This window comes from Jaculus jaculus, chromosome 5 (assembly GCF_020740685.1).
Source record: "Jaculus jaculus isolate mJacJac1 chromosome 5, mJacJac1.mat.Y.cur, whole genome shotgun sequence".
In the NCBI taxonomy this organism is placed as follows: Eukaryota; Metazoa; Chordata; class Mammalia; order Rodentia; family Dipodidae; genus Jaculus; species Jaculus jaculus.
Genome location: NC_059106.1, coordinates 45141407 through 45155914, shown reverse-complemented (window position 1 = coordinate 45155914; position 14508 = coordinate 45141407). Strand labels below are relative to the sequence as shown.

The following is a 14508-nucleotide window of genomic DNA, read 5'->3' as shown; positions in this document are numbered from 1 at the left end:
TATAAGTCAGCACATTCAGCTTCATACTTCAATAATTTTTTTTAAGAAATTGGGGGGGCTAGAGAGATGGTTTGGTGGCTAAAGGTACTTGCCTGCAAAATCTGACAGCCCAGGTTTGATTCTCCAGTACCAAAGTAAAAGCCAGATACACAAAGTGCTACATGCATCTGGAGTGTGTGTTTATAGCAGCAAGAGGCTCTGATGTAGCCATTCTCTCTTTAGTTTTTTTAAATTAGAGACAGAAAGAGGGAGAGACAAAGTGAGTGAGTGAGAGAGAGAGAGACAGTGAGTGAGCACGCGCACCAGGGCCTCCAGCCACTGCAAACGAGCTCCAGATGCATGTGCCACCATGTACATCTGGCTTACATGGGACCTGGAGAATGAAACCAGGGTCCTTAGCCTCTAAGCCATCTCTCCAGCTCACCATTCTCTCTTCTAATAATAATAATACATACATACATACATACTTACTTACTTACTTTTTAAAGTATACAAACAAACTTATGAACATATGGTCAACTGATGCTTTACAAAGAGACAAGTAACTCATTGGGGATAAAACAATTTTATGAACACAAGGATCTACACACATGAGCTTTTATTACCTCACACCATACAGAAAATCAACTCAGAACTGACCATGGACATAGACCTAAAGACTAACTCTCCAGGGCTGAGGGTGTAGATCAATGTCAGAGTGCTCAACTAACCTGTGACAAGCCCTGGGTTTGATCCCCACATCACAAACAATATAATCGTTACACTATGAAAACACAGGATGGTTTTTCCAACCTTGGGGTGAACAAAGCCTTCTTAGGACACAAAACCATGGATGTAAAAGGAGGGAGGGTTGAGGTAAATGTATGTCATCAAAGTTAGAATCTGCTGCTTTTCAAAAGGCAATGTTACTAAGTCTCAAGGTCTTTCTGCCTGCTGAGATGCCATAAGCAAAGGTAGAAGTCCCCCACCCCTCTCAGACAGTAGCCATGAAGCAGAAAGGCAACACACAGACTAATAGGAAACTAGTCCTCTACCTGACCAAGGACTTGAATCCACAATACATAAAGGACTCTTCTAAATCATTAAGAAGACAATTAGTAATGACCAAAGGGACAGAACAGACACTTGACAAAAGATATGTAAATGAGCAATAAAAGCACATAAAGATGGGCAACCTGATGAGACATCACAGAAAGGTGACCCAGAAGACATCATGGCACACACATTAAAATGTCTAAAATCAAAGGGGCTACAAATGTCAGCAGTTAGTAAAAGTGGGAGTGCCTCAAACTCAGCTGCTGGTAAAAAGGCAAAACAGTACAACCACTTTGGAAAACAACTGAGCAGTTTCTTAAGAAGTTAAACACGCACAACATACGAACCAGCACTTCTCCTCCTAGGCATTCACCCAAGAGAAATAAAAGCATACGAAGACTTACACATGAATGTTCACAAGAGTTTTATTCATAATGGCTAAAAACTGGAAACAACCCAGTTTATCAACTGGTGAGTGGATAAACAAACAATGACGCATCCACACAGTAAGCTCCACTTGCGGATGAACAGGAAGGAGCTTCTGATACGCACAGCAACTTGGAGGGCTTGCAACACTACTATGCAGAAACCAGACACAAATGTGTGCACACCATATGATTTCATTTATATGAAACACTGGGAAAGAGATCTAATAGGTAGTGAGAGAGAGCAAAACAGTGGCTGCTCTAGAGGCAGGATGGCAGTGGACTGGCAGGAAATGGGGCACAAGGGAACCTTTGGGATACTGAAAATATTCTGCAGTGTGGTGAAGGTTACCTGAAGTGCATAGTTGTCAAAATTCAAATTACAATGGTCACATTTGATTTTATGTAGACTAACCTCAGTAAAGTTGATTTTTAAAAATAAAAGAGTTCAAAATAAATAAATAAAAGGGCTCAGTTGGGCATGGTAGCACATGCCTTTAATCCCAGCACTTGGGAAGCAGAAGTAGGAGGATCACCATGAGTTCAAGGCCAGCCTGAGACTACATAGTGAATTCCAGGTCAGCATGGGCTAGAGTGAGACCCTACCTCAGAGAAGGAAGTAGGTGATGGATGAGAACAGCACACAGCACTTAAAGTGGTAAATTTTCTCTGCTTGTTTGGCAACTGAAATCAAAGAAGCAAGACTTGAGAATTCTAATGCAACTTTTAAAAATACACCCTGTAATATCTTTTTTTTTAATTTTTAATTATTTATTTGAGAGCGACAGACACAGAGAGAAAGACAGATAGAGGGAGAGAGAGAGAATGGGCGCGCCAGGGCTTCCAGCCTCTGCAAACGAACTCCAGACGCATGCGCCCCCTTGTGCATCTGGCTAACATGGGACCTGGGGAACTGAGCCTCGAACCGGGGTCCTTAGGCTTCACAGGCAAGCGCTTAACCGCTAAGCCATCTCTCCAGCCCCACCCTGTAATATCTTATCCACATGAAAGGATGCAACATTTAGATAAATTATAAAGAACGATAATATTCAGGAATCCTAACCCACCTAACTTGGTAGCTAAACCTTTCTAAATACCATCACAGCTAGCCTCCAGAGCCTGCCAAGGCCCACTCAACATTATCCCATGTATAAGCGTTCAAGTCAACTCAAACTTCCTATGGGACCTAAAAAGCTGAGAGCATGCTCCACCATAATAAGATTGCTTTTCTTGGCCTCCCCTGCAAAGAAGAATGACATACAACTGAGTTCTAGTCAGTATGGAGAAAATGGAAGGAAGATAGGCAATTTCTAGGAGGCATCCTCAGAAGGTAGCTGGTTCGTTTCCTTCCTGCTGGTTGTATGGCAGAAGGGATAGCTGAAGCTAGAGCAGTCAGGCTGGATCATAAGATGGATGCCAGCAAGCTGTCAAGGATGCAGAGCACTGAGGCAGAGCTGGGTCCCTGAAGACCACAGGGCCTTCATGGCAGCCTCGATGGCCTAACTTTATTCAGCAGAGAAAACTACTCCTATTTTCTTAGATGCAGCTTTGTCTCATCCCCTCAAGAAGACTTGTTGAAGTCTACCCTTCTAGAATTCCCCTTGTTCTTAAATTCTGGAATGAGAATTTCTCAATATTGCTACTCTTTTCTAGATAATACAGGTTATTCTTCTCTGTCCTTCTCCAAGCACTAGACTTCATTCCATATAAAATGGTCTTGGCCACCAGAGCAGCTGGCTCAAGTGGATGCTATTACAGGATAGCATCTTTGCAGTTTCCAAGCACATTGCTACCATTTACCCAAGCAACAAGCATCTCTAGAACACCTGCTAAGTCACAGCCTCAGGCCATTACATTAAAAAAGAAGTCTCAGTGCCAGGCCACTGGTGGCGCACGCCTTTAATCCCAGCCCTTGGGAGGCAGAGGTAGGAGGATTGCCATGAGTTCAAGGCCCCCCTGAGACTCCACAGTGAATTCCAGGTCAGCCTGGGCCAGAGTCCCTACCTTGAAAAACCAAAAAAAAAAAAAAAAAAAAAAAAAGAAGAAGAAGAAGAAGTCTCAGAGCTACCAGTTTAATGAGAAAGACACTGAAACAAACATTAAGTACAGTGCTGGGGCATGGGGCAGAGAGAGTCACAGGGCAGCTCCACAAAGGTTGTGGGAAGGAAGTACTGGGAAGATGTCCTGGAGGAATGGACAGCTGGCTCCTACCAGGAAGAAAAGCAGTGATTTATCAGGCAACACTAACTCAGGCCAGCATCCCCCAGATATCTGCCCAGCGATACAAATGCCTCTAACACCAGTCTAAGAACGATACGAACAAATAGGCAACACAGCTTCAGCAATCATCAGATGATCCATTTCCAGGCCCAACTTCGTTGTGCCTCTGTCAGAGTGACAGCTCAGCTATAGCCCTCTCCTACCCCTTCCCCATATCTGGACAGCTCAGAAATTCTTAAGGTCATCACATGGTTTCGTACCCTTGTGCTCTTGTCCATCCTGTCTGTCACTGATCCCATCACCCCCAGATCCAGTTCAACATCTGCTCCCTCGTGCACTGGCCTCAGCCCTGGGCTGGCCTCCCAAGCGCTACCAAGCTCGCTTCACTGCCTTTCCTAAGACATGGGAGCAACGTGAGAGCAGGAGACCTTGTGTTACAGTCTGCAGGCCTACTTGCCAGGGAGATGCTATCAGGAGGCAGTGAGAACTGGGGCAGGGAGGTGGGGTCTTATGAGAGGTCTTCAGCTCATTGTGAGGGAATGAGGGGACCACAGGCCTTTCCTTTCTCACTTTTGTTCCTTAGCCAATGACATGAGAAGCTGTGTTCTGCCATATATGCTCCTGACCAATGTCACTTAGCACCTACAACCAGAAGCCACAAAGCAACAGGGTCAACCAATCGTAGACTGAAACTGTAAGTCAAAAATAAACTTTTTCTTTTTCTAGATTGATCTTCTCAAGTATTCATTATAGTACTGGGAAATGGATGAACAACAGTCTACTAATCTTTTCATCCCAGGGGTCTAGCACAGTGCCTAGAACTGGTAGACATTCAATAATAAATGCCTGCTCACTAAGTTAAGATCATCAAGGATACATATTTGCTACTAAACATGGCAATAAAAGAAGCAAACAGAAAAAAAAAAAAACTGTCTCTCAGGATTTCTAATAAAATCGCTCAAAGCCTTTCACCAGCCTCCGACATCTCTAGACTGTTTTAAGAGGCAGCAGGTCAGTCTTTGAAGGGGCCTAAACTTGTTATCAAAGAGAGTGAGGGAAAATGTTGAAACCTAAGAAAAAATTGTTACCCTACAAAGTTGACACTGGCCCTGCTTATAGCTTACAGCTCTTCTCTGCTTGTTTCAGCTCAGCATTGAGCTGGATTCTGCATGTGAGACCACACTAGGCCTGCATGTGTACACATGCTGCTTCTTTTTTTAAAATAGTTTAGAAAATATTTTTATAAATTATTTGCAAGAAGAGAGTGAGAAGGGGGGGGGCAGAAATGCCAGGAACTCCAGCTGCTGAAAACAACTCCAGATTCATGTACCACTTTGTGCATCTGACTTTATATGGACTGGGGAATTGAACCTAGGTTGTTAGACTCTGCAGGCAAACAGCTTAACTACTGAGAGTCATCTCTCCAGCCCTCACAGGCTGATTTTTGACTCAAAGTAAAACAGAAAGAAACCAAAATATGAAACACAGAATGTCAAATCTCTTCTCGAATCACAACCTGACTTTTCCTAGTACCAGGTGATACCAAGCTTCCTCTACATGTCACCTTCCTGCCACTTCCACAAAGCCTCCTGACTTCTGTAGTCCACATTAATTTTTCTCTTTTCTATGAACTTGTGGAATTTTTTTTGTCTGTATAATTAATTTTGGTGTGAACTCATAATGCTTTGTATTATTCTCTTTTTCTTAAGTTTATCTTACCTCTCCCAAGAGCCTGTGGGATTCTTCAAGATCATGCCTTGAATCTCTCACATTCTGTGGTGTTGATCACCCCAGTACTTATTAAGACACACTGAACTGAACTAGTGCTTCTCTTGGAGTCCATTGGCACTTAACTAACATCTCAAGATCAACTACTCACCACAGAGCACCCAACAGCCCGGCAGCCTCTGAGCCAGTGGGATAGCAGGCCAGGAGATGGAGACTGGTATGCACTGGCTCCCTAAGGTGGTCTCGGAAAACCTACCCCACCCCAACCCATGAGCATTTGGGGCTGGGCTTGGAAATTCCATTTTGCAGGCTTAGACTTAGAGGTAAAATGTCCTTCAACAGCCAAGAAATGAGAAGGAAAGGGCTGCCAGAGACCTAGGCGTTAAAACAGCAGGAACACACATGAACAGGAGGCCATAAATCCCTCCCAGACACAGACAATGCCTCAGTGATAAGCATGCAGACTGCACACCTAGTTCAGAAACTCCCCTGAGTTTGCTTGTAATTAAGGGGGTTAGAGAGGCAAAAAAAAAATATAAACCCAATTAATCATTTAAATATTTAAAGTCAGGCTTTTTTCCCCTCACTCCAGGATTAGTATATTTCATAGCGCGAGCAGCCGACAGCCCTGGTTTTTACTGGGGTTCATTTTAGAGCATGTTTAAACTAGTCAGATTGAGTGATGCTTCCAGCAACTAATCGCATGTCAAATAAAAGATATTTTATGTAATAAATTACCGCTACAAGTAATTCAAATGTCATTTATCAGTTTTATTATCAGTCAGGCAAAGTCTTGTTTCTCTATATTAATCAAAATCAAGTCTTTTTTTTTTTTTTTTGAGCAGTTTTGACACCTCTTGGCAAAAGTACAAAAGTGAAGAGGCAGAGTCACCCCCAGAGCTGAAAGGAGCAAGGTAACAGTACGAGGAGAATGAGCTCAATGGTGACAACTGAAAACTTTAGGCATTTAAAATTACCATTACCATTGTTTTCATGCTGGTGTCAAAGCATGAGGAAGTCTGTCTCTAAGAAGGTGTGTGTTATTTTTAGAGCCAAGAGACTAAAGGTATCTGCGTGTGTGAGTGAGTGGAAGAGTGATGTAGATTACTGTGGCTGTGTCCCATTCTTCAGCCTTTCAGGAAGACTAGCAGTTAACCCTTTGTACATCCAGAAGGAGGGCAAAAGTGTGTCATTTAAGGCCAACTCTGTGACCAAGCAGAACAATTTGTTTCTAAGAAGGAAGTTTGTAAGTAGCCTAGAGACCTGTTTGGTATTAAGCCATGGGAAGAAACAGCTGGAACAGAACAGATGTGCATCTTAGAAAATTCTGCACCCCAGCTGCCACTGCCTATCCTCAACAAATACCATTAAACGGGTGGGCCCAGGGACCTGACTCAGGAAAAGTATGGACACTTGGCCCTTGGTTAAAAGCTAGGTTTAGGGCCCTAAGTCAACACAATTGAAAGAATGAGGTCTACGAATGAATAAATGAGTCTCCAGTCACAAGAGGAGGAAAATCACAAGGTTCTTCCCTGAGTCGCAGGCCTCTTTCCAGCTGGTGCTTAGGCCAAATGTAGAGGGATAAGATGTGTGGGCACATGTGTCCTGGCTTTGCCCTTCAGCTTTCTGAGAAAGTAGATGCGCTCTTTAAATATGATCTGTGACACACAGGCAGAGTCCAGCCCACTGCTGGGCTTCTCACTTATCCACAGGTGACAGCATTCTGCTGCTGTGTCTACCACACAGATAATCTGACCACCTGCAGCCAAAGCTAGGTGAAAGCATGGTGAAGAGATAGAAAGAAGGTGGCTTTAGAGCCTACGTTCAGGGATTAAAATAAGCCTGCCATTTTAAAATATTCCCTTTAAAACTGGTCTCTAACACTCTTTTAAATCATTTTTTGAAAAAATTGAAACTTCTCAAGACAATTAAAATGAAAATTATAGAAAAGGCATTTTGAAAGATAATAGAGTCAAGCTGAGTTGCTTTAAAGAAACAAAATTGAACTATTTTCTGTAGCTTTGGGAGTCAATTTTAACTTTTAAAATACTTTTTGTAAGTGACCTAGAGAAGAGATTTTGTCTTTTTCTGGATGAATTCACCTACAGCTGTACTTTTTACTATAGCAGTCTTCACTTAAAAACAACAAAAACCCCTCACTGGCCATGATCTCATATGATTATTAAAACTAGCATGCAAAATGGACCTTTATATTTTAACATGAAACTAATAGGTTGCTACTACATGAATATAACATGGACAGTATAGCTGGGACATAGGAGAGAAGATCGGCCTAAACTTACAAATATTAAGTTTTAAAAATAAAGTCAGAGACAAGTTCCTTCAGCAACTAAAGGAGAATGCACTCATGAATCCCAAGTCCATGTTGCTAGTCAGGAAAGTGACACAGGAAACCACTGGTGTAAGAAGCATTACCAGAAACAGCACCACCACCTTGCTCTCTTCTCCAGCCTCACTTAACACAGTCAAGGTAGATGTGCATGGATCACCTTTTGTTAAAAAATCCCAAGAGCTTTTTATTTATTTATTTTAAAACCCTAGTCAAATGAAGACTGGTTTCTTTGCCCAGTGTGCTGAGTCTGGGATACCCAAGATATTGCTCTTGTACCAAAGTCTTGGATCCCAGTCACAATTACAAAGAAGCTATGGCAGGTGACTTACTGTATGGCTGTGGATTGAGGTGAGGGGGCTGGACAGGAACAACCTGGGTGGCTGGGCCCAAGGATGAAGGTTCATCAGCAGCAGTGCCTGACTGCTGGAAAGCCAGATCAATCTCTTCATCTGTCAGCCCTGGGGAGAAAAAGCACAGAACACAGGTGAGTACCTTCTGCCGGAGTCCATGCTGCAATGAAATCTTCCTTGCGAAAAGGCCCTAGAGGCCACAGCAGTGTCTTGCATCTTGGTAAGTTGCCTCCCCGATTTCGGGTTCTCCAGAACCCCCTCGGCTGCAATTTAACCTTAAGCGACAGAATATTAGCCTCAACACTGCTTCCAAATGTGGCTCATTCAATTTCCTTAATTTATCCTTGAGTTTATTGCTGCTTTTGAAGTCACTCTGTACTGCAATTCTCCATTCTCCCCGAAAACAGATACCATCAACTGCAAATGTAGCTCATTTTAATCTGTAATGGTGTTAAAAAAAAAAAAAAAAGAGGGGGAAAAACTAACAATAATGCATGAAAACAGACAGGGAAACAAAAAACTAATTATTGGGTGAGACGACTAATTAGTCTAGATCGTTTCCAAAGACGGGAATAATTTGCTTTATTTTATGACAAATGCAGAAATAAAAAGAAAAATCAGGACTGACTGTGATTAGTATGAATGGGATATAGAATGAAAAGAAGAAAATAAAACAAGAAAACAGATCAAAACAAGGCCAGGCCCAAACTTTCAGATGATTATTGCTCGAGCCTATCATGGGCTGCCTGATCGCCTTTGGCTAGTCTGTCTTTTCCCTTTTTTAAAGTCCTCCCAACACTCTAACCCACATTGCACATGGGCCATCGGGAAACCACAGGGCGCCATCTGCAGTGGCTATAACATGTGGAAAGGATTTGCTCATGAAGGAATGGAAGGCAAATGAGAGCCCACCAACACCCCAAGTCCAGTGAGCACATAGCCAGATTTTCCAGAGGCCAATGGGGATGGGCAATGACTTGGTAGAGAACAAGGCACTGACCAAGCCACAGAACAGGAATGAAGTACAGTGGCCAGGAATGAGAACTTTCCTGTAATGCCCACTCAGAAAGTCACAGCATGTATAAACGTGCTCTCCTGCAGTAGCTGGGGAAAGCAGGTGGGAGACCATGGCAAAAGACAACTCAGACCAGCCCTGACTATTCCAGGAATCCCAATATCCAGTTGAGCCACAACATAGAGCTTTTCAACTTGAGCATGAGTGTTCCCACATCCAGTCAGCAGCTCTCCATTAGAGGCTCACAGCATGGGACACCTGCCCCTGGGGGTGGATGAAGTGCAAGGTGGTTCTGAGGATCAGCATCTTCAGAGCATGGTGCCTCGCACTTGGTGCCAAGGAGCTAGTAGATGGTACACATTAATGCTTTAGAACACAGCTCTGCCCTGTACCATACTGCCGTGAGACATCCCTCAAACTTCTCATATAACTGGTCAAGGGAATGACTAAACTATTCATCGTAGCCCTGGATGGCTTCTCTCCTCTCTGGCTGAGTTGCTGAGGTCTGTCCCCATGCCCGTAGCTTCCTTTCCCATCTCCACACATGTAGTGGGGCTACCCAGGGACAGGCAGTCCCACACTACTGCTGGCTTGAAGGCCTCAGGGGCACCCTCCTCACACTCAGGAGGAAAGGCACCCGAGCTTTCCCGACTAAGCCTCCCCCCCTTCCAGACACAAGTGAGGCTGAGTACCATCTCGGCCAGTGATGTGCCTGTCTACCTCCTCAGCTTCTGCAAACAGGATTGTTGTTTTCTGTTGTTTCTCCTCCACAGCAGACCAGGGACAGGACAGAAGGACAAGCTAAGCAAAAGGGAAAGACACTTTTCTAGAGTTTGTGCCTTGTGGGTGTTCTCAGTGCTTCCTTAAATAGGAAGTGGTACCCCTCTCCGAGAAGAGAGCTGAAACATGTTTTAACCAGTTCACAATCAACCACTAGAGAAGGAAGCGGCATCTGCGACGTCAGCACAGGCTGCTGGTCACTGGTACACTATGGAATTCTACAGACCTGGTGGATTATGTGCCTTGTCAGCCGCTGGCTGCAAATGAGGATAATTTTCCCAAAAGGAGCATTCAGTTGCATTCTCATTTTCCCTTTTGGCTCTTTCAAATATAAACAAGTACGATAATGTTTAACGCTGGGGAAATATACAGTAAGTTACAGGCTGCATCACGGCCCCGAGAGCTGGAGCTGGTTAAAGGAACAGGACTCCCTGCCCACTGTTCTGCCCTCTGGCCCTAGGCTTTTATGAAGACCATTTTCCTAATAAAACATGTTCCTTGCATTATCGCAGCAGAGCCCACCAGTAAGGCCGCGGTTTAAAGGGCATCAGCACTTCCTTCCAAGCTCTGGTTTTTCAGAGACCTTATCATTTGATGTTCTAAATTTATACTAGCTGGAATTCTGATATCCCTTGTTCTCCAGGAGGGTCAGGTTTTGATTTAGCTTCAACAAATGAATCATTTTTCTTTATCTTTTTTTTTTTTTCAAAATAAGCATTCTAACAATCTCACTGGACAATATAATGTTAGAGCTAGAGTACTGCCTCAACCACTGCCTCCTCTCGGCAGATAAAAAACCTGAGGCCCAAGGTAGGTGAAGACCTTGATCCAAATCACACTTGTCCTACAGAACAATAAAGCCATGACAACCTGGGGTCTTCACCTCCAGACCTGGCACCTTGCCACCATAGCAGAGTTACGAACATCAGACTGCAGATTCAGACCTCATGTCTTGAGGCTACAATCTTGTCAAAGGGATTGAGAGAATGAAAAGTCCCTTCTCCCACTGTCATCTTAAAACCTCTATCTATATAGGATACCTGGCTTGTGCCTATATGGAAACAGCACAGGAACTCAACATCTGGGTCCGAACTGCAAAGGATACCTGGACAACTTTGTAATATCAAATGAGAAAAGAAGTGTGTTCTCCTCATCTTTCTCTAAGCTCCTAACCTCAAATTAGATCCAGATGCTGCTCAGAGACTGCCGTCTACACTTCCTTGAATGCCCCCAGCTTCAGCTTTCAACAGAGCTACATGGTTCACCTAGAATCCAAGGAGTCTTGGAAAGAGTCACCCACCTCTCCAGTTATTGCCTCCAACCCTGCCTTTGTGATACGCTGCTGCCACAGGACCCATACCTAAGACATCCAGGTGTCCTAGTCCCATCTTTCCCCCTGCACCGGCAAGATGAGCAATGCAGAGCTTTGATTGAGACCTTGCAGGATCCAAAAGGTTAACAGGAATAATAAAGGAAACTGCCGATTGTAAGTGAATTATATTTGGCTCTGAAAGCTGAGGCAAAGGCTATATTATAAAAGGCATCTCTGCGTTGTTTACCATCACCCTGACTAATGCAGACCTTTTTTTTTTTTTGTTTTAAATAATCTCATGCAAATTAGACACACACACTTCCTTCCACTTGATTGCTATCTACAAGGAATAATCTAGCTGCAGAGGGACTGAGCAATGGCTGAGCAGAGCAGAGATGGAGCAGGACTTGACCACCCAGTGTGGCATACAAGCCTCCTCCAACCCCTATATGCCTTTGGAAGAATCAGTCCATTATAATAAAGCTTAATTTTTTCTTAGTCAAGGTGTCAATTTGTACTATGTGATACCACCAGTACTTGGCATTTTAATGTTCGAGTAACTTCCCTTCTTCCATGAGGTGATTTTCAAGAGTTCCCACCTTGCCGCCCATAGTTTATAATAACAACAATTACAATATATTATTGAAAGACTAGAGAGATGGCTTAGCTGTTAAGGCACTTGCATGTAAAGCCTAAGAACCCAGGTTTGACTCCATAGAACCCACATAAGCCAGATACATATAGTGGCGCATGCACCTGGAGTTCATTTGCAGTGGCCAGAGGCCCTGATGCACTCATCCTTTTTCCTTCCCAATCTCTCAGAAATAAATAAAAATAATTTTTTTAAAATAAACCGTTGGTAGAGAATAACTCCAAGAGAGTCTTGCACAGTCATTCTACTTACTAGTTTTAGCCAAAAGGAGGAGGAAGGGACAAGGAAACTTGTCCAAGACAGCAGGAGGAGCAGTGCCATGGGTACAGACTCCCAGAAGCTGAGAGTGCACCCTTACTTTGGGGTCCCCAGCTTCCTGATCTGCAAACCTGAGAGCTTTCTCAGCTCTCCACCTGAATGAGGATCCTGACACTCGGGATGCAGAGCTGCTTCCTGTACTCTCAGTGTCCTCTACTTCCAAAGACATCAGGAACACAGTTTCCTTGAGCAGAAAACTGCCCCTGTGCAGATACAGCCAAGGATTTCTTCTCCAATACTTTTCTCACAATGGGCTGCTTTTTTAAAAAAAACTTTTTTTGTTCATTTTTATTTATTTATTTGAGAGTGACAGACAGAGAACGGAGGAGTGAAGGAGGGGGAGAGAGAGAGAGAGAATGGGTATGCCAGGGACTCCAGCCACTGCAAACAAACTCCAGACATGTGCACCCCTTGTGCATCTGGCTAACGTGGGTCCTGGGGAATCGAGCCTCGAACTAGGGTCCTTAAGCTTCACAGGCAAGCACTTAATTGCTAAGCCATCTTTCCAGCCCAGTAGGCTGCTTTTAATACACTGGAAATAAGGTACTGTCCCATTGATCAAAAAAGTGGGCTTAGGCGAGGCATGGTGGCTCATGCCTTTAATCACAGCACTCAGGAGGCAGAGGTAGGAGGATTGCCATGAGTTCCCAGGCCATCCTGAGACTCCACAGTGAATTCCAGGTCAGCCTGAGCTAGAGTGAGGCCCTAACTCGGGGGGAAAAAAAAAAAAAAAAAAAGTGGGCTTACCAGGTATGGTGACACACGTCTTTAATCCCAGCACTTGGGAGGCAGAAGGAGGTAGGTAGATTGCTGTGAGTTTGAGGGCAGCCTGGAACTACAGAGTGAATTCCAGGTCAGCCTGGGCTACAGTGAGATCCTACCTTGAAAAAGTAAAAATAAATAAATAACCTTTTTAAAAACTGGGCTACTGCCATCTAAACAGAATGCCTCAGGAGGCCATGCCTGCCTATTTTTATCCCTCAGCACATAAGCTAATCTATTTTCTTTTTTCTGAAGTTTTTGTTAAAATGCAAATAAAGCCATATTTACTGAGGTAAATGTAATGACCCACCTCACTTCCCTATGACTCAGGCCACATGAGGGTACCAGCAAGGGGTACCGGTGTGCTTGGCTCTACAAAGGCTTCTCAGAACAAGTGACCTCAACACTGTACCCAGTGAACACTGGGCACAGCCGTGGGCCTGCCCCTATGAGGGTGAAGCAGTATTCTCTACACCCTTTGGGTCAAGGATGGAAGGGCTGGAAATCGTTTGAAAATCTGCAAGGTGACGAACACTGCCTGCACCTCCCAGCTTGGACTGAGTTTACCGGTGAGAACAAGGGCCACAGCCCCAAACCTCGGCAAGGACAGCAGTGAAGGGCTGAGAATGCAGACCCTCCCACCTGCCGTCCCCCACTTCTGGAACTTGGGTAGTAAGTCTGTGACTTCGGAAACTGAGCAGGGGTCAGCTCTCCCAGAACACCACTACTTATTCCACTGGCACACCCCACAAGCTTTGGGAGGGGTAAGGCAGAGACGACAGCAAGCTAAAGAAACTCCCGAATTAAAGAAAAAGCAACTCTCTCAGAAGAGGTTCGGGGAGGAACAAGAGAAAAGTACTTTTATTTTATTTTATTAACATTTTGTTGGAACAGTAGAGTACAATAAGGACTCTCGGAGCCTCTAAAAGTCGTTGGATGACCTGTAGACCCCCATTTCCTAGTGCCTTGTATAAAATTGAATTTTTTAAACATAAATTACACGTAATGACGACACTGTAAAAACTAACAGTAATGGAAAGCTGTGCTGTATTTCATTAGCCTGTATTATTCCGTGCCACCTGATCCAGCCGGGCCTTGTTTATGAGTTAGTGTGCTAGCAGATGCCGATGGAAGCATTTGCTTCGACCTTGCTCTTCTCATTGGGGCATGAAATTACGACGGCAGCACCTTGATATTACAGCCATAAATACAGTAAACTGCAAATTTAAGCCAACGGCTCCTATTGTCTCTGAACATAAAGCTGATCGGTATTTATTTAAAAGGAGAACAAAAAAAATATTATATATCACCTTGTTTATGGGGTCGCCCCCACCCACTTTCTTATCCCGTCCCAGCCCCCCAACTGTCTAATTCACTAGGTTAAAATATTAAGCAAATAAGCCAAATGATTTCTTCTCCACTGATTAACTTCCCTAAGCAGTGAAAACAATTTTTGAGAAAACTAGTTCCAAATATTATTAGCTTAAAAGAGTTTTTATACAAATTGAATTGATGGTGGGCTGGCTCCTACAATCTTGATATTGATATGTAATTTCAA

The 14508-nt window shown here is 43.8% G+C and overlaps 1 protein-coding gene across 1 annotated transcript in view; it reads right to left on the bottom strand.

The window, feature by feature from the left end:
- Positions 1 to 14508, bottom strand: part of Pex14 (peroxisomal biogenesis factor 14) — a 191345-nt gene that overhangs the window by 26163 nt on the left and 150674 nt on the right. Inside the window, exon 4 of the mRNA XM_045150854.1 lies at positions 8091 to 8219. Within this exon, the coding sequence (XP_045006789.1) occupies positions 8091 to 8219 (129 nt within the window). The remainder of the gene's footprint in view (positions 1 to 8090; positions 8220 to 14508) is intronic.